The sequence below is a fragment of the Scyliorhinus canicula genome, chromosome 1 (genome assembly GCF_902713615.1).
Source record: "Scyliorhinus canicula chromosome 1, sScyCan1.1, whole genome shotgun sequence".
NCBI lineage: Eukaryota > Metazoa > Chordata > Chondrichthyes > Carcharhiniformes > Scyliorhinidae > Scyliorhinus > Scyliorhinus canicula.
In genome coordinates, this window is record NC_052146.1 from 229,206,888 (window position 1) to 229,231,561 (window position 24,674).

Below are 24,674 nucleotides of genomic sequence, written 5' to 3' on the forward strand. Positions count from 1 at the left end.
TAAAGACTCGCATTCAAAGTATCAACTTGTATTGTTGGCTTTGTCTATATATTCTGTGTTTGTGTAGCATACCCCTTCACTCACCTGATGCTCTGAAAGCTCGTGATTCCAAATAAACCTGTTGGACTGTTACCTGGTGTTAGACTTCTTACTGTGCCCACCCCAGTCCAATGCCGCCATCTCCACATCATACTCAGAAAATACATTTACAGTCTATGATAATTTATGCATACTGGGGAAGGATCTACTGTGATATTACTTTTAGAAATACGTTGCTTTCTAGTCATGTTGCCCATTAAACCCCTTACCTTATACTCTTTGCCTTTTGCTCAGCTGCACTCATCAATAACTTTGCCTGTTCAATAAACTTATGTAAAGTGACTATAAAATACTCGAATCAAATCAATTTCCAATTTTTTTTCACCAACAGAATCAACTTCACACATTCAATGATGTTTGTAATAATGAATCTTTGGTGTCAGACACTGAAACGTAAGTAATGATGTTTTTAACTGATGATGCTTTGAACTTTTATTAGAGAGATGACTACGGTCAAATGCATATGTGGGGTAAAAGAATTACACAGGAAGAGGAGGAATTCACTCTCTCCAGGGCATCCGCCCACGTCCCCCCCTCAATCTCCTCACCCAGCTTCTCTTCCCGTTTACCCTTCAGTTCCTCCACCGAGGCCTCGTCTACCTCCTGCATTACCCGGTATATGTCCGAAATCCTCCCTCCTCCGACCCACACCCCCGAGAGCACCCTGTCCCGTACCCCCCGTGGGGGCAACAAAGGGAACCCCTCCATCTGCCGCTTGGCAAACGCCCTAACCTGCATGTACCGAAACATGTTCCCGGGGGGAGCCCAAACTTCCCCTCTAACTCCCCAAAATTCGCGAACCTCCCCTCCACAAACGTCTCTGAACCTTCTGAAAGAAAATCAACAAAGAGTCATTGGGTCGGTGGGAAAATAGGAGGAGACATTTTGTGTAAACTTCTTTTTTTTCTTCTGTCACATAGGTCAATTGCAAAAGAACTAGCAGACTGGCTAATTCATAATAGTGTTGTTGAACATATATTTGGACCAAATTTGCACATTGAGGTGAGGTTTGTGTGGAACAGTTTTTCTTCCACTCCACCCAACACCCACCCCCCGCAAAAAAAACAAGCGTGCAAAATTTGCCTTTCCCTTTCTAAATCTTGCATTGTTGTTTTGCAGATCATCAAACAGTGCCAAGTCATCCTGAACTTTCTGGCTGCAGAAGGAAGACTTAGCACACAGCATATAGACTGTATTTGGGCAGCAGCACAGGTAGCGATAATCTAAATTTGTAATTTTGCTGACTTTTGTTGCTTAAACATAGGGTTCCTATTCCTCCAGCTCACACACGTACCTGCACCAGTCTGGACCCTTCTACACTACATTTTTCCAGATCCGTTTTTAGTTTTTTGTGACCAGTTAAAGGACTTGTTTGACAGTAAACACAAATCTGTATTTTATATTTCCGTATTACGGTTTGGCAGTTTAAGTCATGTACACTTTGGGTTAAAACTATATTTATATTTTTTCCATTATCTTTTCAATTCTATCTTCTTTGGGTAATACTTTCATGCCACTCTCAAGTTTACTTTGGTTTTGTTCTAATCAGTGTTTCATCTGGCTGATTTCTCGGTTACTTTTAAGATTTGGATCTAACTCCATCAATATTTTCCTGTGACTATTTGTTGTGTGATTAATGTAAGAATTTCAGATATACTGTATTACAGGAATTGGTGCAGTAAGGGTTACAAGCCTATGTTAGTGTGTGTATGACTGCTGCAGTAGAGGTGCAATTAAGGCATTGTGAAAGCTTGGGCTAATGGAGTTTTGTTTCGATTAAGTAGGTTCCCTGTGGAGTTGATTAGATACATTGTGTTCTAGCTTGGTAAGATGATGTAATTAAAGGAGGAGCTGGAGTACAATGAATTTTGCAGAGAAGTGGTTTAGTTTTTGTTCTGGAGACGGAAGTCAAATTAGAAAGACAGTTCCTGAAGACTTCAGCTAGAGATCCTAGATTGTTTGGATAAGATCAGGTCTCTTTCTTTAAAGCAGTGTCAAAAGATTGAGCTTTCTCAAAGTAGAGTATCCAGGTATCTCTGTAGAGAAAGTATTCCTGAGTGCCAACTGTGTTCGATAAGTGGATTGAGAGCTGAGATGAGGTTTTGTTGTTTAAGTGGGAATAACAGCTGAGGGTTATTGTCATTATTAATTAGCATTGTTTAAGCAGTAATTATCAGCTATTTTTCTTGTGTGATGTTAAAGATATTTTAATACTGTGTTAGTAATAAAGTTTGTTACAATGTACCATATCCCTATTTTGTGTGAAATCACTCCTGCAGTGAGATATCCTTTCCTCACAGTGGAATAAAATAAAATATTGGGGTTCCTGTCCAGTGTCCTAGCCACTGTTGGGTCTGGTCCGGGATCATAATAGTGGTATACGTTGGGTTTTTTCTAATATTGCACCAGTTCCAGAGGTGCAATGTTTGTCTCAAATTTAGAAAAATGACTCAGTGCTACCATCTGATTGAAGAGCTTTCTTTAGTGGTAATTGGAAATTATCCTTTTTATTTGCATTTTTTAAAAAATGACTGAAATTTTCTGAAGGAAATGAACTCCAGTAATGTTTAATTACATAGTCATCTGTGATGTTTCCATTCGCTGATTCTTCTTATTTTAGATATATACAATTGTACTTATTGACGCACTTTTTTGTTCTTCTCTCTCTCTCTCCCTCCCCCCCCCAAACACAGTTGAAACACTGTAGTCGGTACATCCATGATTTGTTCCCTTCCCTTATTAAGCACCTGGACCCTGTACCACTTCGTCACCTTCTTAATCTAGTATCTGCTCTTCATCCAAGTGTGCACACAGAACAGGTAAGATACCTTCATGAACTTGCCCGGCATTTCTGTAACAGACGTGAATCTTTCATTCTTTATATATTGCTCACTCTTGCTCTCACTCTGGACCACAAAGATGAACAGAAAACATTTTTACGATACGATAAAGAGCAATGAAGTTCTCCTGGTGGCTTGAGCAATATTTATCCTTCAACCAGCAGTGCCAGATGATGATTATTTGGTCATTCATCCTATTGCGGGACCTTACTGTGCATACAATGGGCAGAATGTGGAGCATGGTACAATAAGGAGTAGTTGTGGCAAATAATATAAATATATTTAAGGGCACGCTGGAGCGCACATGGGGGAGAAAGGAATATAAGGTTGTGGTGATAGGATTAGATGAAGAGTGGTGGGAAAGACTCATGGGCATAAATGCTTTCCCAAACTCGGGCGAAATGCTGTCTAGTTGATTTAAGTATGTTGATTTTTTCCACGTGCAAATTGGTGCCTCTCACCATAAGTGTTTGGTGCCTTGGACATGGGTGTGGAAGGTGGTACGGGAAGGCCAGCAAGTGGTTGAATAGTTCATGAAAAGAATGGCCACTTCAGAAAACAGAAGGGAAGGGAGAAAGTGCTTGGTGACTGGATTATTGAGCTGATCAAAATGACAGAAGATAATCTGGGAGTATGAAAGGTGAGGACAAGAGGGAATTCCATTATAGTTGTGAAGCGGGGTGTGGGGCACCGGAAAAGTGTATGAACAGAAGCATGGGAAATAGGATAGACCAGCTGAATGTCTTGTCTACTACTGCAAAAAGTAATATTTGTGAAAAAGGAAGACATCTCAGAAACTCTACTATGGAAGGTGGTGCCATCAAAGCAAATGCGGTGGAGGAATGAGAAGAAAGAAATCAAGCCTTTTCAGGAAACGGGATGGAAGAAATATAGATGGCTGAGAGAGTTAATGGACTTGTGATAGAAAAAAGACTACTTGCCATATCTTGAAACTAATCAACTTAAGGAAAAGAATTTGGTACCTCATGGAATTGGATTTATATTTGTCGGCTCTTACATGGTTCAGGCTTGATGTTGCTTTGTCTTCGGGCTGTGGATTATTAATCTGGAAGATGACTGTCGGAGCAAAGGAGTGGCAGTGATTCTAACAGCTGGGTGGTCCGCTACTTACATCTGTGGGAGGGTTGACAGCTGTGGTGCCAAGCAGCAAAAATGTACGTGACATTCTTCTACAGTGCTTGTTGTCCTCTGGGGATGTGGAATCTCTCATTTTGCATTGTGCTGCTGTTCAGGTTTAATATTGCTGGAAGAACTCGTGAGGTGTTGCTACTTTTGATGTTTTGTATCAAACTTGTGAATTAAAATCTCTGATCATTTTGCTCTCCTGGCTTTCCGATGCTTGTACTTTTTCATGAAGATCGTTTGCAGTTTATAGCCTAAGTTTAATGGTCTAGTAGTTTTTATTCCTTTGCTATCTGAAGACTAAGAGGACATGTGATGGCTCCTGTGACTTCATTATCACACAGATTTTGTGCAATTCCTGGACAATGCTACTTTGCGATAAGCACATTAAATAGTCATATTTCAAACCATAAGGCATAATGACTTTCTTACGGATGCATTTTCTGGGAAGCTAAAAAGATATTCTGAGCCATTTACTTTCTAGTTAGCCTAACAATAATTAACCAGGTTACAAAATCTGACTAACGTTATGACTATCCATTTAGACAATTGCACTCGGTGAGTATTCCAAACTACTATTGAAAACCAAGTGTGGTGCTGCATGATGCACATGAAAAACCAGCAATTTGTTTGTTCACTTCGCTGCTGCACTATCATCAAGAACCCATTGCAAAAACTCTGGCCTATATGTGCTCTGCGACAGCAAGTTGACTGAGATACTTTGCGCATTCTCAACCACGTTACACAGGAGTGCTTACCATGGATCACTGTATAAGATCAACTGTGTAAGATATATTGTATCCAAAAACTGTGATTTTACAAATGCTTGGCATATAAGTCAACCATCCTTTCCAGCTATGCCATGCTATACTCACATTAGTAGTCGACCTTTTTTTTCCGTTTGGTCAGGAGTTGATGCGCAATTGTGGTTTCTTGGACTGCTTTATTTGGTTTCTCTATTATCTGCAGTTAACACTGAAGTAAATGAGTAAACATATTCACTCAATACCTCATTTCGGCTTTGTTCACAGACCCTGTACTTGGCATCAATGCTTATTAAAGCCCTCTGGAATAACGCACTTGCTGCTAAGGCTCAACTATCCAAGCAAAGCTCCTTTGCTTCTCTCCTTAATACAAATCTCCCAATGGGAAATAAAAAAGGTAAGTGCATTGCTTGGAAAATGGATACATTCAATTATTTAAAGTAAGTATTTATATGTATAAAATGCCAGATGTTCCAAGTCTGCATTCATATAGAAGCGCTTAAATTAGTAAGAAAATGATAAAAAGGCTGTACAACATCGAAATACTAGCAGAAGACCGTTTTACCTTTTGAGCCTGTTCAGTTCAGTATGATCATGGGTGATATTTTGCCTCAACTCCACTATCCTGCCCACTCCCCTTATCTCTTGATTCCCTCAGGAATCAAAATTTGTTAATCTCAGCCTTGAATATACCCAACGATCCACAACCCTTTCAGTCGAGAATTTCAAAGATGAGTGAAGAAATGTCTCCTCATTTTATTCCTAAATAGTTGATCCCTTATCCTGAGACTGTCACCACCCAGGGTATCATCTCTGTATCTACCCTGTCAAGACCCTTCAGAATCTTCTATGTTTCAATGAGATCACCTCTCTTCCATTTTCCAGAGAGTACATACTCAATTTATTCCACCTCTCATCATAGGAAAATGCACTCATCCCAGACGTCAATCTGATGAACCTACCAGACTCCTTCTTTAGAAGTGGAGACTAGAATTGTGCAGTATTCCAGGTGTGATCTCACAAAAACCCTATATAGTTGCAGCAAGCCCCCCTTATTCTTGTAATTTAATCTCCTTGCAATAAAGGTGAATAGCTTTCCTGACTGCTTGCTATTCCTGCATGCTAACTTTGTGTTCCTTGCATAAGTAGAGCAAAGTCTTTCTGAACAAACAGAAGCTTCATTCCTTTTAAAAAGAGAAATTCTGATCTTACTACAAAGTGAATTGCTTCACACTTCCCTACATTATACACTCCATACTGTTGCCCATTCATGTATTTCTTTTCAGTCCTTTGTGTCCTCCCCAGTTTACATTTCCACCGAGCTTTGTATCATAAATAACTTTGGATACATTACTCTCAGCTGCTGCGTCTTAAGACCTCAATGTCAATTATGTATAGCTGAGGTCCCAGCACTGATCCCTGTGGCACTCCACCAATCAGAGCCTTCCAACTTAAAAATGCCTTGCTTAGCTCTACTTTCTGCTTCCTGTCTGTTATCCAGTCCTCTATACATGCTAATATATTACCCCCTACTCCAAGAACTCTTGTCTATTAACCGTTTGTATGGAACCTTATTGAATTTTAAAAAAAAATCCAAATAAACTACATCTGCAGGCTCCCCTTTTTGAGTGCACCCAAGTCTTTTTCAACATCAGCAGTTAGAAGTTCCCTACCTAATAAAATATATTCTTTTCTGTTACTGCCGAAATGAATAACCCTTCAATTCTCGCCATTATACTCTCCTTTACCTACCATATTAGTTAAGATTCCCAAAAATGCTAATACACTTTGAGCCCTTTATCCGTGTCTATTTTTCTGAGATGCCTACTAAGATTCGAGTAGAAGCTGGGAGCATTAAAGTAATTTAAAAAGACTCCGAATGGCATAACATACTTTTTAGCAAATGAAAACTGCCAACATAGTACATACGAACACACTAATTAGGAGTAGGCCACTTGGCGGATCTTATTAAAATCTCGATTTTACATTCCCCTGGAAACCTTTCAGTCTTCTGCTTATCAAGAACCTATCTACTTCCGCCTTAAAAATATTCAAATGCTTCCATCGCCTTTTGAGGAAGAGAGTTCCAAAGACTCATTACCATCTGAGAGAAAACAGTTCTGGTTGACTCCAGAACTTGCTGTTCTAAAAAACCATCCCGCAAATGTTCTGTGAATTCTGTAGATTAAAATCCCCCATGATTTTTGCTGTGCGTTTCTTCTTTTATACCTTGTCCTTCCATGTGGTTACTGTTAGGTGGCCTGTACACCAATCCCACAAGCGACTCTTGCTGTTTTCATTTCTCATGTCTACCCCAAACTGCTCCTACATCTTGGTTTCCTGTAACTAAATCATCCCCTTCTATTGTGCTGATACCATCATTAATTAACAGAGCCAACCCTCCACCTTTTCCTAACTTTCTTTCCTTCCTAAATGTCATGAACTCCTCAATATTTGGATACCCCTCAATATTCAGGTCCCAATCTGTGTCATCCTGCAGCCATATCCCCATAATGGCAATTTTTATGTGCACTATCAGTTCATCGGTTCTGTTTCAAATACTACATGCATTCAGATACTGAGCCTTTAATTTTGTCCTTTATATTTTTGTAACCTCTTACTTTATATGCTAATTACTCTTAGATTTGTATTCTCTGTCTCTTCCTGTCACGATATATTTATCATTTCCCAAATTAATACTGTTCTCTTTTGCTTTCTCTCTACTCTGATTTACCATATCTTCTCAAATTTGACTGCTTGCCCCCATTATTTAGTTTAAAACCCTCTCTACTTCCCTAGTTATGTAGCTTGCTAGAACACTGATTCCAGCACAGTTCAGTTATAGACCATTCCAATGTCCCACTTTCACCAGTACTGGTGCCTCATGAACCAGAACAGTCTTCTCCCACATCAGTCTTGGAACTGTGCATTCATCTCTTTTATTTGCCACCATCCCTTAAATTTTACGTACGCCAATTTGCATGTGAATCAGCTAACAATCCAGTGATTATGACCTTTGAGGTTTTGCTTTTTAATTTAGTGCCTAGTTCCTCATACTCTCTGTGCAAAACGTCTTTCCTAGTCTTTCCCATGTCGTTGGTATCGAGTAAAAATTAAGTGAAGTCGCCATAGTCCCAGATGTCATAGGCTGCTTTCCCCTTTGAGGGGGAGAGCTGACCGTTGGTGATTTAACCTGAGGATCACCACACCTTGGGCGAGGGGCAAGGTTGAGAAGGCTGGGCCATTAATAACCTCAATTGGTACGGAAATTGAACCCGTTCTGTTAGGCTCGCTCTGCAACACAAACCTGCTGTCCCAGCCAATTGAGCTGGTTGGTATCTACATGGACTACGACTATTGGATTGATCCTCCCCCTCCCACTGCATGTTCCTCTCCAGCCTGAACAGATATCTTGAACCTTGGCACTGGACAGGCAACACAGCTGTCTGGACTCACGCACTTGGCTACAGAGAATAGTATCTGTTCCTCTGACTATGCTATCTCTTACCACTACCACATTCTTCTTCACTCCTATACACTTGAATGGCATCCTTCATCATGGTGTCATAGATAGTCTGCTATTCCACCCTGCAGTCCTTCTCATCCACACAGGTAGCAAGCACCTCGTACCTGTTGGACCAAGTTAGGGTCTGAAGCTCCTCCATCACTAAGTACTGGTTCCCCTTACCTGGCTGATCCAAGTCGCATCCTTCTGTGCCTGACCAGTGACCGACTTTTAAGGTTCTGCCTAACCTAAGGGGAGTGACTCCCTCATGGTACCAAGTGTCCAGGTACCTCTCCCCCCTACCTGACAGCCCATAATGTCCGCAACACTGACCCTAGCTCAACAACTTGGAGCCGAAGTTACCTCAGCTGCAGAGACTTAAAGGCGGATACAATTGCAGCGCATTCCACAGATTCTCACATGCAGCGGTCATGGCACACCACAAGCCCTGCCATTTCTGTCCAACCTTATTTAAACTAGTTAAGTAATTAATAATTTACATAGGTAAAGTAAAGTTACATTTGCCTAGCTTGGAGACCAGGAAAGAAACTCACCAACCACTGGAGGCTGCAAAAATGTAGAATAAGGAGCACTTATTTCCTCCTTTGCACTGAATTTCCCATCTGAACTGAATTCCCTACTCTTAAACTTTCAATTGCCTGTTCCTGTTAATATGCTGACAATGTATCTGATTTAAACAATACGTTATTGGAACCATCCTGTATTTTTTTATTTGTGGGAGCAGCTCATTACCCTGCACAAACACCTTGTGAATTATACACACTAGACTTCAAATCTGTTTTTGCACACAGGTGGAAGTAAGAAGCAAACTTTTATGTCAATCAACTCCCTAAATTTTCGACAAGTTAGTTTCCTTTTGTTGTACAAGAACATTATGATTGTAATGTTGATGAAAGTCAAGTATTTATTGTAGGATTTGTCAACCTCCCTTTTAAAAACTGTAATCGTCACACCTTGCCAAAAAAAACCTTCTGTTGAGATATTCACTCTAAAATACTTCCCTCTTTTTAAAAAGAAAACAATAATTGGATGAGCCAACAAATTTGACGAAAGCCCTTTGTTTTCTGAACATTACTTGTTCTGATACCTTCGAGAAAGGAAGTGACAGGTTAGACTGAATCTAGTCCGATTCCTTGTTGGAAATAATGACCCCTCGTTTCATCAAACAAATTGACATGTTCTTGCTATACCTAGAAGACCACACAAACCTGGATGGCATCAAAATCTGCAGCAAATTAGTTGAATTTTAAAAAAATAAACCCTGTGATAAACTATTGTCGTCTTGGGATTTTTCTCAGTATGGGCCATATTATTTATTTTATGAATATGGGCATTGCTGGCTATTGCCCGTCCCTAATTGTCCGTCAGAAGGTGATGGCGAGCTGCCTTCTTGAACCACTGCAATCCCTGAGGTGTAGGTACACCCACTGTGCTGTTAATGAAGGAATTCCAGAATTTTGACCTAGGGCATGGCAATATATTTCCAAGTCAGGATGGCAAGTGACTTGGAGGAGAACATCCAGGTGGTGGTGTTCCCATGTGTCTGCTGCTCTTTTCCTTCTAGATAGTAGTGTTTGTGGGTTTGAAAGGTTTTGCCTAAGGAACGTTGGTGATTTCCTGCAGTGCACTTTGTCGATAATACACACGACGGCCACTGTTTGTCGGTGTGGAGGGATTGAATGTTTGTGAAAGGGGTATCAATGAAGTGGGTTGCTTTGTCCTGGATGGTGTTGAGCTTCTTGTGTTGTTGGAGCTGCATTAATCCAGGCAAGTAGAGAGTATCAAGGGGTGTTGTTAGATCCTCTCTTGTAGCAGATGGTCATTGCCTGGCACTTGTGTAACATGAATGTTACCTGCTACCTGTCAGCCCAAGTCTGGATATTGTCCAGGTCTTGCTGCATTTGAACATGAAATGCTTCAGTATCTGAGGAGTGGCGAATGGTGCTGAACATTGTGCAGTCATCTGTGAACATCCCCACATCTGACCTTATGTTGGGATAAGTTAATTGATGAAGCAACTTAAGATGATTGGGCCTAGGACACTGCCCTGAGGAACTCCAGCAGTGATGTCCTGGAGCTGAGATGATTGACCTCCCAACCACCCACAACCATTTTACTTTTGTGCTCGATATGACTCCAACCAGCAGAGAGTTTTCCCCCTGATTGCCATTGACTCCAGTTTTGCTCTGACTCCTTGATGCCATGCTCTGTCAAATGCTGCCTTGATGTCAAGGGCCGTCACTCTCACCTCACTTCCGGCATGTATCAAATTGTTCAATTGTTCCTTTGTACACATTTAAGAAAAAGTTCATAGGTAATTTTTGCGTAGACATTTATTGATTTCCAGTTCATTTCCTTTGAGCCAAACAAACTGGGTATCAGCCCAGAAATGTCCATGCTGATGCTTTTCACAGTTACTGATAAATAAGTGTGGTGCAACCAATGAGTTTGAAAGAAATCATTGACACTGACTCTTGTCTTTGGTAAGCATTGCAACATTATTCAAGTAATTGTTAACTGCCTTTCATTAAAATTAAATTATACAAATTTAACTTAGGATCCCCTGCAGCTAGTCCACAGAGCAGTGACAACAGTGATACTCATCATAGTGGAGGCAGTGATATTGAAATGGATGAGCAAATGATCAACAGGGCAAAGCGTGCACAACAACGATTGTCAGATACGGAGGTAAGAAATTAAGGTGCAAGTAAATTAATTGGAAAAGACAAAGTTAGTCTTAAGTTTTAGTTGATCATGCTTTGCTTGGTGAGGCACAGATTAGACAATTATGTAGTATTTTGGCTCTCTGCTCAGTGGTATCCATTGGTTAAGTAGATGGCAATTTGAAATGACAGGTGTTGACCATTGAATAATGGAAAATCAATAATATTCTTGAATTTAAGTCATCTTAAAAGTTCAACTGGAGTATTGTTAATGAATAGAATTAATACATTCAACAATGACTGGTGTTTTTCTTCCTAGGAGTCTATGCAAGGAAGTTCTGATGAGACTGCTAATAGTGGTGAAGATGCCAGTAGTGGGCCTGGCAGTAGCAGTGGACACAGTGATGGCTCAAGTAATGAAGTAAATTCAAGTCATGCCAGCCAGTCAGCTGGAAGTCCAGGGAGTGAAGTGCACTCGGAAGACATGGCAGATAGTGAAGCTCTAAAAGAAGAGGAAGATGATGAAGAGGAAGAGGGAGAACATAGCCCCCAGAACGAGGGCAGGAATCCTGAATTACGAACTCTGAGTGCAGAATCACAGTCAGGACTTTGTATGACAGAATCACCAGGTGGAGTAGAACATGACCGACCTAATAGTGGATCAGGCAGGGACATTTCATATAGCACTGATGCAGTTCCATCAGGGGAAAATCGAATCCGACTGCTTGATACTTGCTCACATCCTGAAGACTCTGAACATGACATGTCAGGGGAGATAAATACTGCACACATATCACAAGGTTCTCAGGACTCGTGTATCGCACAAACAGGAGATTTTTTAGGAGAGGCAATTGGGAATGAAATATTTAACTGCAGACGTTTCATTGGTCAGCAACATCAACATCATCATCATCATGATGGGTGAGTTTAGTTTGCTTTATTTTTGTTTCAAACTTAAATGGTTGATGCTAAATTTAAGGATGATGGTGCAGGGGCGGCACGGTAGCAGTGGTTGGTATTATTGCTTCACAGCGATACAGGGTCCTGGGTTCGATTCTTGGCTTGGTTCACTGCCCGTGTGGAGTCTGCACGTTCTCCCCGTGTCTCCGTGGGTTTCCTCCATGTGCTCCGGTTTCCTCCCACAGTATAAAGATGTGCAGGTTAGGTGGATTGGCCATGTTAAATTGCCCTCAGTGTCCAAAAAGGTTACGAGGAGTTATTGGGTTACGGGGATAGGGTGGAAGTGAGGGCTTGATGTGGGTCAGTGCACGATGGGCTGAATGGCCTCCTTCTGCACTGTATGTTCTATATTCTATGTTCTAAGCTGACCACTCCTCGATTTTAAAAAGTCATGCCCTCTTCAAAATTGGGCATCCGAAACCCAGTCTTGTTGAGGTAACCCATTTGCAACATGATTGGAGACCAGTGGGCCTTTTTACCGGGTTGCGGGGATAGGGTGGGGATGTAGGCTTAAGTAGGATGTTCTTTCCAAGGGCCAGTGCAGACTCGATGGGCCTAATGGCCTCCTTCTGCACTAAATTCTATGAGGTTCTGATTTAAAATTGATGAAACACGGAACCTCTATGTTTCTATCAAACATAACGATTATTCTATTCTGGGGGTGCACAAATTAGAATTTTGTGAGGTGACCAATTTTTGGCTGGAGGCTTTGAACTGCATAATTTGGTTATAACTAATTTACAATCATTTGAAACATTTTTTAAAGAGTACCCAATTTTTTTTCCAATTAAGGGACAATTTAGTGTGGCCAATCCACATACCTTGTACATCTTTTTGGGTTGTGGAGGTGAGACCCACGCAGAAACGGCAAGAATGTGCAAACTCCACATGGGCAGTGACCCGGGACCGGAATTGAAACCGGGTCCTCAACAGCGTGAGACAGCAGTGCTAACTACAGTGCTGCCGTCCAATTTACCATAATGAGCAAATTGTAAAATACTTTGTTGAATTTTAAATGAATTTGTATTTACTATATACCCTTTAAATGCATGTTCCTTGTGCAGACACTGCCGTGCCCATCAATGCACACTACCTAACAACCTAAGCATTTGCTGTACATTACCTTTTTAATACAAGTGTTTTGCGACTGGTAAATAAGCTATGCTTGCACACTCTGGTGTTGTGACCATCAGAATGTCCTAAGGGAAGGAAAATTAGTGTGAGCAAGGGAAGGTGGGAGGGAGTGTGGATTAGAGGAGGGGAGGGAGGAGGTGTGGGTGCAAATGGGGGGAAATGGGGGAGGGGGATGTGTGTATGGGGGACATGGAGGAGGGGGGTGTGTATGGGGGACATGGAGGAGGGGGGGTGTATGGGGGAGATGGAGGAGGGGGGTTTTTTATATGGGGAGATGGAAGAGGGGGGTGTGTATGGGGGTTGTGTATGGGGGCGTTGGGGTGTGTATGGGGTAGATGGGGAGGGGGTGTGTAGGTGTGTATGGGGGAGGGGTGTGTGTATGGAGGAGTTGGGGTGTATATGGGGAAGATGGGGGAGGGGAGTGTGTGTATGGGGGAGATGGGGAGGGGGCGTGTGTGTTTGGGGGAGGGGGTGTCTGTGTGTTTGGGGGAGGGGGGTCTGTGTTTGGGGAGGGGGGTCTGTGTGTTTGGGGGAGGGGGTCTGTGTTTGGGGGAGGGGGATCTGTGTGTTTGGGGAGGGGGTCTGTGAGATTGGGGGCGGAGGGGGGTGTATGGGGGAGGGTGTGTGTGTATGGGGGAGGGGGGGGGTGTATGGGGGAGGGGAGGAGGAATGTTGGGACGTGGGGGAGCTTGGCGGGTGGGTGGGGGAGGAGGTTCTGGGGGTAAGTGATGGCAGGGAGGGAAAGGAAGTTGGGAGTGAGCGACGGGGAGAACGATAGAGGTTGGGAGAGGAAGGGGAAGGTGGAAGTGAGGATATGCATGTGTGCCTGAATAACAAAAGATGTAACATCACTCCCCCATTAAAAATGACAAAAGGAAGATAAGTATTTGCTGAATAATTATAAAAAATGTGTGCATCTCAGAGATAGAAAATATTTTTCTAAATGTGTTTCTGTATGTTTGTAACTATTGTGCAAAAATAATCAACTTTTTGTGCTTTAACTCTTCAACATAATCAGTATGTTTCTCAGGCGTTCGTCTTGGGAGCTCTAAAGGATATCATGGCTGAGTTGGGAGGACGAGTGAGTCAGGGGGAAGCGTTTAGCAAGAGGGGCTACTCTGTGTGTTGGGGGGAGGTGGGTTTTTAAGAGAGGGATGTGTGTGGTGGTGGAGATGAGCTGATTAGTTAGTATGTGGGGATGGGGAAGGTTTTATTTTACTGAATCTATCACTGTAGATAGACTATGGCAGCTTGGCTGAAGCCCACATGAACACAAAAAATGATATTTTTAGAAGATTAAAAACAGATTTTCAAATTCGAATATTATTGGAAAAAAGAAACATGCTGTTGAAACCTCTTGTTTTTGTATTCATGAGGACAGATACAAGAATGCCTTATTTCGGGGGGGGGGGGGGGGGGGGGGGAGTTGGAGGACGATTATCTGAGAAAAGGATGTTGATTAATCGGCAAGTTGACTCTGGTCGAAATGTTACGAAGGAACTATTGTCTCCAATGCTTTCGTTTAATTCGAAAAATGTGCAGTGCCTGGCAAAAAAAATCACAACAAGGTTGCTTTGTTCATTCCAGTCCTTTTAATAACGTAGACAGCCTAATGACAAATGCTAAACAATCCTGTTTCTCTTCTGGCTCCATAGTTTTATTGACTTTATTCAGGGCTGAGTTAGATTGATTCTTGAAAAGGAAGATCAGTGGAGTTGAGACTGCAGCCAGATCATACATGATTTTATTGACTGGCAGAGCAGGCTCAAAGAGTCGAGCGGCCTACTCTTGCTCCAAAGCCCTATACTCCTATAATGCTTTAGCTGTTTCTGCTAATATTGTAGTACAAGTTATTATTCCTTCATTAGACTTCTATTTTGAAGCCGACTCCTGTGCTGTCTCTTTCAGCTAAAAAGCAGGGAGGCATTCAAGTTGTGGACTTTTGAACAGTTGTAATCACCAATGTGATATTTTCCCATAGAAGAAGATTGATTTTGCCTCTTCCAGACTAAGATGTGTATCCTACTATTTCAGAGTGCTGAAGTCTAGCAATATGTGCAAAGAGAGCTGCAATTCATTTACTAGGCATTGGTCATGTTAATTTGATTTTAAATGAGGGCTATGAGAGCCATTCTGCAAGAGACCAACTCAGAAAATAGTACCACAAGCTAATATTGTTGATATACAATAGATGGATGGAGTAGTGAAAATTGAAATAGGAGCAAATACAGGAGAAAGTAAAAATCAAAAGTTTAGAAAGATAGCCAGATTTAAAAATTAATTTAGGGCAGCACGGTAGCACAAGTGGATAGCACTGTGGCTTCACAGTGCCAGGGTCCCAGGTTTGATTCTTCGCTAGGTCACTGTCTGTGCGGAGTCTGCACGTTCTCCCCGTGGCTGCATGGGCTTCCTCCGGGTGCTCCGGTTTCGTCCCACAGTCCAAAGACATGCAGGGTAGGTGGATTGGCCATGCTAAGTTGCCCTTAGTGTCCAAAAAAGGTTAGGAGAGGTTATTGGGTCACCGGGATGGGGTGGAAGTGAGGGCTTAGGTGGGTCGGTGCAGACTCGATGGGTCAAATGGCCTCCTTCTGCACTGTATGTTCTATGTAACTAGCATAAAAATTGGAGCTTGTGAGTTAAGGATTGCAGGCCTAGTGAAGATGACTAAACAAAATAAAATTCATATCAGGAACCAGAAATCAAAAGATCTGGAAGATAAAAGGCAAACTATGAAACATGTAATTATTATAAACATTGTATTTTGTGATGCTCATTTAAAATTTAGCACAAATGCAGGGCATAATTAAATAATGCAAAATAGCATTTCAAATAAATGGATAGCCAGGAAAATCCTCAAAATCTTGTATTCATCTCATTTTATTAGCCAAATAAAATATCTGTAAATCAATATAACAAATGGAATTATGAGAAATGTGACATCTAATTAACCTAAAAATGAAGAGAATTTGTTTTTCTGAGGAGTTTGAATATACATAATTAGAATGCAAGGTTAATGAGATTCTTCTTGAAGTCATAAGAAATTATGAATCTGGTTTCTTGAATTAGACTCTTCTTCCTTGCCGATTTTATCCTTTTCCTTTCCTTTCCTCTCTGTTCCTTTTGTACAGATTTGTTGAAGTACCTCCCCAACTGTTGTTTATTAACATGTCAGGCTTGATTGCATGGGGAAAGGGCATCACAGTTTAATTCTGGGCTTTTAACTGCCATTCACGCTTCCAGTTCATAGCAATTAGTTTTCTTTCTTCACAAGTGAGGTTTTTGAGGTCATGTGTTACCATTCAGATGACCACCTCGGGTAAGATCATCTGGGGCAGCAGGGTAGCACAGTGGCTAGCACAGTTGCTTCACAGCTCCAGGGTCCCAGGTTCTATTCCCAGCTTGGTCACTGTCTGTGCGGAGTCTGCACGCTCTCCCCGCGTCTGCATGGGTTTCCTCCGGGTGCTCCGGTTTCCTCCCACAGTCCAAAGATGTGCAGGTTAGGTGGATTGGCCATGATAAATTGCCCTTAAGTGTCCTAAAAGGTGAGGTGGGGTTACTGGGTTATGGGGATAGGGTGGTGGCGTGGCTTAAGTAGGGTGCTCTTTCCAAGAGCCGGTGCAAACGAATAGCCTCCTTCGGCACTTTAAATTCTATGATTCTATGAACCAAGCATCAAAGCTAGAACTCTTGGTCTCTGTGGCTCACTTACCAAATGGAAAAAACTCACTATGTATATAAAACCTGAGAAGCTATCAGCATCTTGTTTTTTAAATTGAGAATTCAGTGCCACTTACTGCCAGCCAATCAGCACCCTCTTATGCAGTATAAATTGAGGCAACCTTTGATATTTGGCTTTCTTGCATCTGTTGCAAGACACACGAGTGCAAGACACAGGTTTCAAATGCATGTTTCTCTTATTTCAGCAATACTCAGTTCTGTACTACCAAGCAACCATTTTTATAGAATCATAGAATCTCTACAGTGCAAAAGGAGACCATTCAGCCCATCAAGCCTGCACCGACCCTCTGGAAGAGCAGTCTACATAGGCCTAATCCCCTGCCCTACCTCCGTAACCCCACCTCACCTTGGGTCACTAGGGGCAATTTATCATGGCCAATCTACCTACCCTGCACATTTTTGTATTGTGGGAGGAAACTGGAGCACGCAGAGGAAACCCAATCAGACACTGGGACAATGTGCAAACCCACACAGTCGCCCAAAGTCAGAATCAAACCTGGGTATCTGGCGATGTGAGGCTGTGTCACCATGCCGGCAAACATGGAATGGCCAAGTACAGTATCTACTCTGTCTATGGCAAACAGACAAAAGGACATGCTGTTTGATACAATCCGTCAGTCATTGAGATGTACAGCCTACCTATGTGATATTGCACTGGCATTGAAATTCATACACCACATTACTCATTTATGTCGCATGCAGAAAGTCATTTTAGCATGACGGTAGTATTCTGCTCGCGATATCACTCGTGTTGTTCCTGCACAGCAGCAGCGTGAAATGCTAGCTTCACCTGCTGCTCAAATCACTGCAATCACTGCTCACTGTGTATCAAACTCATGAATAGGCCGAAGGCTGCTACTATCCGACCTGAGAAGTGCCCAGTCTATCTCAAGTTACCCTGGCAAATAAGGTGTCTCAGAAATTTGAGGAACCAGTGAAACCAGAAGATCCATGCTGCTACTATATTTATTTGATGTATTATTTTATGTTAATCTGTAATATATAAAACTTAAATAGCGTACTGAATATTCTCATTATATTTTATTTCTGGGGTCACACTAATTTTCACTTTTTTCCAATATATTTATTCACGGGATGTGGTCATCGCTTGCAAGGCCAGCCTTAGTTGCCCATCATTAATTGCCTTGAGAAGGGGTGATGAATTAAAATGGGATCACATTGAAAAATAGTTTATGAAGCAATGCTGCAATCCATCGCTTCGCTTTGCATGTACATAATCTAGCAAGGCTAATTAGTTTTAGTATGGACTTCATCCTACGTATTAACTGCATTAAATGCTGAGGTCACTTTGGTGATTTTATACTAATGCATTGGTCCACAGTCTTGATGGAATAGAAGGTAAACAAAGGGAAAACTAATATTTCTACCCACTTGGGGCGAGGGAGTCTATCATGCCATAGACCAGTTTCTATGAGAATAGTATTAATCCCGAGAACAGTGTTTTTCCGATTGTTGAATGCTGCTTTATGCATTTGAAATTACACTTGCATTGTGTGTGAATATTGACTGACCTGTTCCGTGGAAGTTAACTTCTGTGCAGATAGGATTCCACAAGTAAACTTTATTTGTCTTACAGACACTTGGGTGATGATATGATGAGTGCAGATGACGTCAGTTGTAGCAGTTCTCAGGTCAGTGCGAAGTCTGAAAAGAATATGGCAGACTTTGATGGGGAGGAGTCTGGTTGCGAGGAAGAATTGGTCCAGATCAATTCTCATGCAGAACTTACATCTCACCTTCAGCAACACCTACCCAATCTTGCCTCTATCTACCATGAACACCTTAGTCAAGGTAAGGAAAATGTGTACACATTTTCAGAATAAGTGGAAAAATTAAAAAACGGCATGTTGTCTACCGCTATTGCTTGAGACTTGTGACTGCATTGAATAATAATCCAAACTAACTTTGATTATTTTAAATTTTGATTTAGAAGCCAATGATACTAAGCTTATTCGGAAAGCTTGCATGGTGGGAGTTTACTGTCGGTGACAATGCAGTATGGTTGTTTATTCCCCCAAGTACCATGGAGTAATACTGGCTCCATGTTTTGCTGTCGACAGCAACAACTTTTATTTATATAGGAGCTTAAACTGTTGCTGGAAGGGATGGAGATGTGTCTAGGGAATAGAGCTTGTATTGAGGATAGAGGCCAATGGCTTTGGTCTTCCGAATGTTTTAATTGGAAGAAAGTCCTGCTCATCAGCACTGGATGTCAGGCAAACAATCTAATAATGTAAAGACACTGCAGAGATGTGGTGGTGAGTTACGATGGGTATCATCAGTGAATGTGTGAAAATAAATGCTTTGTTTTTAGGTAGTGTTGCTGCGAGTCTGCATGTAAATGAAGCAAAGGAAAGGGAAGCAGGAAGAGAAACCATTGCTGGTTATTCTGTGGTTGCGGCTAGATGAAAAGAATGTAACCAGGCGAGTTCAGTTTGACCCATCTGATGGTAGTGGAGAGGTATAGGAGAGGTGTGATAAAGGCTGCAGTCAAGTTGACAAGGGCGTGGAGAGAGTAGTTTACCATTAACAATATTCGTTAACATTGGGATGTAGAATTTGCCAGAAAGGAGATACAGAACTTCTCGGAGGAGCCGGCCTCCCCATTGCTGCAGGAGATGCTGACGACAGGGGGACTGGAGAAGGGGGTAGTGTCAGCGGTCTATGGAGCTATTTTGGAAGAGGAGAAGGCACCACTAAAAGGGATCAAAGCAAAGTGGGATGAAGAGTTGGGAGAGGATATGGAGGAGGGGTTCTGGTGTGAGGTGCTCCGGAGAGTAAATGCCTCCACCTCATGCGCGAGGTTGGGGCTGATACAGCTGAAGGTGGTATACAGAGCACACCACACGAGGGCGAGGATGAGCCGATTTTTTGAAGGAGTAGAAGATGTGTGTGAACGTTGCGGGGGGACCCTGCTAATCACGTTCATATGTTTTGGTCCTGTCCAAAGATAGAGGATTACTGGAAGGAGGTTTTTAGGGTAATTTCTAAAGTGGTGCACGTGAAACTGGACCCGGGCCCCCGGGAGGCCATATTCGGGGTGTCGGACCAGCCAGGGTTGGAAACGGGTGCGGAGGCAGATGTTTTAGCCTTTGCCTCGTTGATCGCCCGAAGGCGGATCTTGATAGGTTGGAGGGCAGCCTCTCCACCCTGTGCCCTGGCGTGGCGGGGGGACCTGCTGGAATTCTTGATTCTTGAGAAGGTTAAGTTTGAACTGAGCGGAAAGACAGAAGGGTTCTACAATTCATGGACATTATTCATTATGCACTTTCAAGAAGTGGATAACATCGAACATTAGTTGGGGGTGGATGGGTGGGAGGGGGGGCGATGGGTGTTAATGGGGGCTATGGGTGATTCCTGATTCCTTTTTGTCAGTTGTTTATGTAAACATATGGGCGAATGTTTTGGGTTTGGTGGGAGGATGGAATCGTTGTTATTGATATGGGGATTGACATATTTGTTACTGATTATTGTTTATTGTTGGTGGGTGTAAATTTGGGAGAAAATGCAAAAAAGGAGGAGAATAAAGAAATAATTTAAAAAAGCAATATCTGAGATACCAAAACAAAACATTGGGATGTAGAAGAGAAATTGGCTGGTCAGCAGTTTAGTGGGAATATGAGCGCGGGAGTAGAAGGTGGACCTTGTGGATAAAATTAATTTCCAGAAGGGAAGATGGGAGAGAAACTAGAGCAAGATGCAAGATTAAGGGATGGGTGGGAGAGTTTTAGGAGAAGGAAGGGAGCAAAGGGATAAAAACAGGATTGTGAATTGAACCAAAAGTTTACTTTCAGGGTTTCAGCAAGTGCTTTTTTTTTGAGCAAATCTTACCACCCTGTCACATACTTCTTAAGCAGTGGTTCTTATATAGCAGTCTCGAGTGATGGTTTTCAGTGTGGGCAGAAGAATTTAACAGGCTTGTAAGAGCAGCCTTTTGGGAGAAGGCCAGAAATGGCAGCTTTGTTTAAAAACCTCATCTTCGCGGATCAAGAGTGCCTGATAATTGTGGGAAATAAGCTTTATTTGAGATTCATAGTCAAGAAAGGGCATTCCCATATACTGGCCATGGCTCAATTTGGGTTGTTTCCCAATTTTAAATGGCCTGCAGGGTGGTACCTAATTAGACAACAATTACTTTGGAGAGAAAAAACCTCTGGCAGAAACTGTTGACCTTCCTGTATCGTTGTGAGAATAAAACAGTCAGACAATTGTGTCATATGACTTCCTTGGTGGGAGTGTAGTGAAATAGAGCCTGCAGTACCAAAGCAGCAGTTCCTAATCACAGAAAAATCAGCATGAGTGGGAGCTTTGCATTAGTGCATTGAATCCATTGAATTCTTGTTGAGAAAATTGGGAAGCATTGTTTATTTTATTGTCATGACCCCACTAGTGGAATTCAAGCATGTGTTAGTGACTCTGTCATTTTAAAATAAATAAAAGTACATTCAATGTAAATGAGCAGCTGCTTGGGACAAAGATACACAGGCAAATTTTGAAGGTCAGGGCAGGATGGCCATGTGATTTGTCAAATAATTATTTAGCACTATGGTCAGTTACTGGTAGATCACTGCTGTAATGTTTAGAAAGGCATTTGATGAGACCTCTAACTGCGCTCATGCTTAAGTAAGGAGTATGATTTATTTTATTATTTATACAATGTTTCCTTTTTGGTACTTGGAGAGCAAGCGAATCATTCTGGCCACAGCCCTTGGATGGATAATGTAATATTTCTGTGTGTGTATGTGTGATTTGGCCCATAAAATCTACAGTGACCTTCTGAAAGAGCATCATTCCAGGTCCACTCCCCTGCCCTATCCCTGTAACCCCATAACCTCACCTAACCTTTGGACAATACCGAACGGCCAGTCCGTCTAACCTGCACATTTTTGGACTGTGGGAGGAAACCGGAACACCTGGAGGAAACCCGCGCAAGCATGGGGAGAAAGTTCAAATTCCGCAGAGACAGTCACCCAAGGTTGGAATTGAGACTGGGTCCCTGGCGCTGTGAGGCCATGTGTGCCACCATGCCGCACCCAACCACTGTGCCACCGTGTTGTATCTTGCCTAACCTAAGTTGGAAGATCAGGCGAGACAGGCTGGAAAAATAAAAATAATGTAAGCAACTGGGCACGGAGTGACAATCCAACATGGATTGCCACTTTGGAAGTTCAGGCCCATAATTTATTTCTTCTGTGGCAAAAAATCTTCCGTTTAAGAGGATATAAGGATGGGAACCTTTCAGTAGATGAGGAAGGTAACTTAAGGAACAGGTTAAATATGTGATGGTTCGATTTTTGAAAACTCCCCATTGGGGGTTAAGATCATTACAAATGTATGGAGAATTTGGGATGGAGAATGAAAATTGTTGCACCTTAAATGAATAATGTATTTTGTTTGAATATTGTACCTTCTTTTCTCAGCTCCTAGTGTTCATAAGCATCAATACAACTCCAATGCAGTCACAGACATCAATTTAGACAATGTTTGCAAGAAGGGTAATACTCTTCTTTGGGACTTGGTGCAGGATGAAGATGCGGTATGTTCATCTTCATAACAACAATTTAGAACTGTTTGAATGCAGTGCAGTTGGTTACTCTTTGTTTGTTTGTATAGGTTCATCTCTCAGAGGGATTGATAAATGAAGCTGAGAAGTTGCTCTGCTCCCTTGTGTGCTGGTTTACTGACCGGCAGATTAGAATGCGATTCATTGAAGGTTGTTTAGAAAATCTAGCAAATGACAGGTAAGGAATAAAATTGATATATTCTTTCCTAGTGCTCGGTGAAGTTGATTTATTTATATCTCTAACTATGCAGTAAATGCTTGAGTCTTAGAACATAGAACATAGAACAGTACAGCACAGAACAGGCCCTTCGGCCCTCAATGTTGTGCCGAGCAATGATCACCCTACTCAAACCCACGCATCCACCCTATACCCGTAACCCAACAACTCCCCCCCTTAACCTTACTATTAGGACACTACGGGCAATTTAGCATGGCCAATCCACCTAACCTGCACATCTTTGGACTGTGGGAGGAAACCGGAGCACCCGGAGGAAACCCACGCACACACGGGGAGGACGTGCAGACTCCGCACAGACAGTGACCCAGCCGGGAATCGAACCTGAGACCCTGGAGCTGTGAAGCATTTATGCTAACCACCATGCTACCGCGCTGTAATTTTCATTCTAATTGTAAAAGTAAAGTCGCCATAGTTCCAGATGACCATAGGCTGCTTTCCCTCCCATTTGAGGGAGAGAGCTGATTGGTGGTGATTTAAAGTGGAGACATAGTAAAACTGGGTAATCAACTATTCATCTGTTACAATTTTTGAATGCAAATTTAAAAATGAAAGCTTCTGAAACTATTCTTACAAAATTATTTATTACAGGACAAAGAAAGCTTACTCAAATGAATTTTATCATTCAAAATTAAATGATTGTTCAGTACTAATAGTGCCGGATTCATTTGCTTTATTCAGGTCAGTGGTGGTTTCACTTCGTCTTCTGCCAAAACTGTTTGGCACTTTTCAACAATTTGGAAGCAGTTATGACACGCATTGGATAACTATGTAAGTAACCCAAGATTGTAATTTTTTTCAATTTAAATGCTGTGCCATTTACTTAAATAAACTTAATATGAAATATGACAATTTTTCATTTTCATTACACCTTATTACACTTCCCAAGTATAGCAAAACTTCATGTATTCAGAAGCTGAGCAATAGTTTTTCAATGTAGACAAAGAAAAATGCAACAGCAACAAAACTAGCATTTAATTAATTTTTACTGAAGTTAGTTAAGAAATGTAATGAAATGAAAATCGCTTATTGCCACAAGTAGGCTTCAAATGAAGTTACTGTGAAAAGCTTCTAGTCGCCACATTCCGGCGCCTGTTCGGGGAGGCTGGTACGGGAAAGGATGGGATGTTGGTTGGAATAAACAGTACCCTTAACCTTTCGAACCGCCAAAATATGACTTTTAATGACGGATCCGAAGGCTACATTTCCAAAAATACAGTATTCCTTCAGTTATGGTACTGATGTGGTTCTGGACATGAAGGTGTAACTTTCTTGACTCATCTAATTGTTGCCAGAGAGCTGATTTCTGGTGATTTAACCTAAGGGTCACCACGCCTCCGGCAAGGGGCAAGGTTGAGAAGTTGGGGCCTTCATGAATAACCTCAGCCGGTACGGGAATTGAACCCGCGCAGTTAGTATTGCTTTGCATCACGAGCCAGCTGTCCAGCCAATTGAGCTCCGAAAATGTTATTGAATGAGGCATTTTCTTAATCTGAGCAGTGTTCCCTTTAAGGTCTGCAGCAACCTGAAAGCTCCTGCACAGTACATGTACAAGTTGGCCCCTTTAAGTTAACATGCCTGCGCTGTCACGGAAAGGAATATAAAAGGACTGTGCATTTAAACAAATTGCCGTATATTCCAAAACAAAAATTAGTGGATATGTTGATTTAAAGTGCCCATCTATATAATTAAGTCTCAGGACGGCACGGTGGCACCATGGTTAGCACCGCTGCCGTACAGTGCCAGGGACCCGTGTTCGATTCCAGCCTTGGGTAACTGTCTGTGTGGATGGAGTCTGCATGTTCACCCTGTTTCTGTGTGGGTTTTCTCCGGGTGCTCCAGTTTCCTCCCACAGTCCAAAGATGTACAAGTTAGGTGGATTCACCAAGCTAAATTGCCCCTTAGTGGCCAAAGATATGTAGGTTAGGTGGATTGCCCATGAGCAATGTTTGTGTTCTGGGGATAGGGCAGGGTGCTCCTTCGAAGGG

General features: G+C 42.0%; 1 protein-coding gene across 1 annotated transcript in view; it reads left to right on the plus strand.

The window, feature by feature from the left end:
• usp34 (ubiquitin specific peptidase 34) overlaps nucleotides 1-24,674 on the plus strand; it is a 347,321-nt gene that overhangs the window by 121,150 nt on the left and 201,497 nt on the right. The window contains 11 exon segments of the mRNA XM_038808956.1: nucleotides 431-492; nucleotides 1,020-1,101; nucleotides 1,219-1,311; nucleotides 2,793-2,918; nucleotides 5,114-5,243; nucleotides 10,930-11,060; nucleotides 11,355-11,956; nucleotides 18,465-18,679; nucleotides 22,309-22,424; nucleotides 22,502-22,629; nucleotides 23,368-23,457. Of these exon segments, the coding sequence (XP_038664884.1) occupies nucleotides 431-492; nucleotides 1,020-1,101; nucleotides 1,219-1,311; nucleotides 2,793-2,918; nucleotides 5,114-5,243; nucleotides 10,930-11,060; nucleotides 11,355-11,956; nucleotides 18,465-18,679; nucleotides 22,309-22,424; nucleotides 22,502-22,629; nucleotides 23,368-23,457 (1,775 nt within the window).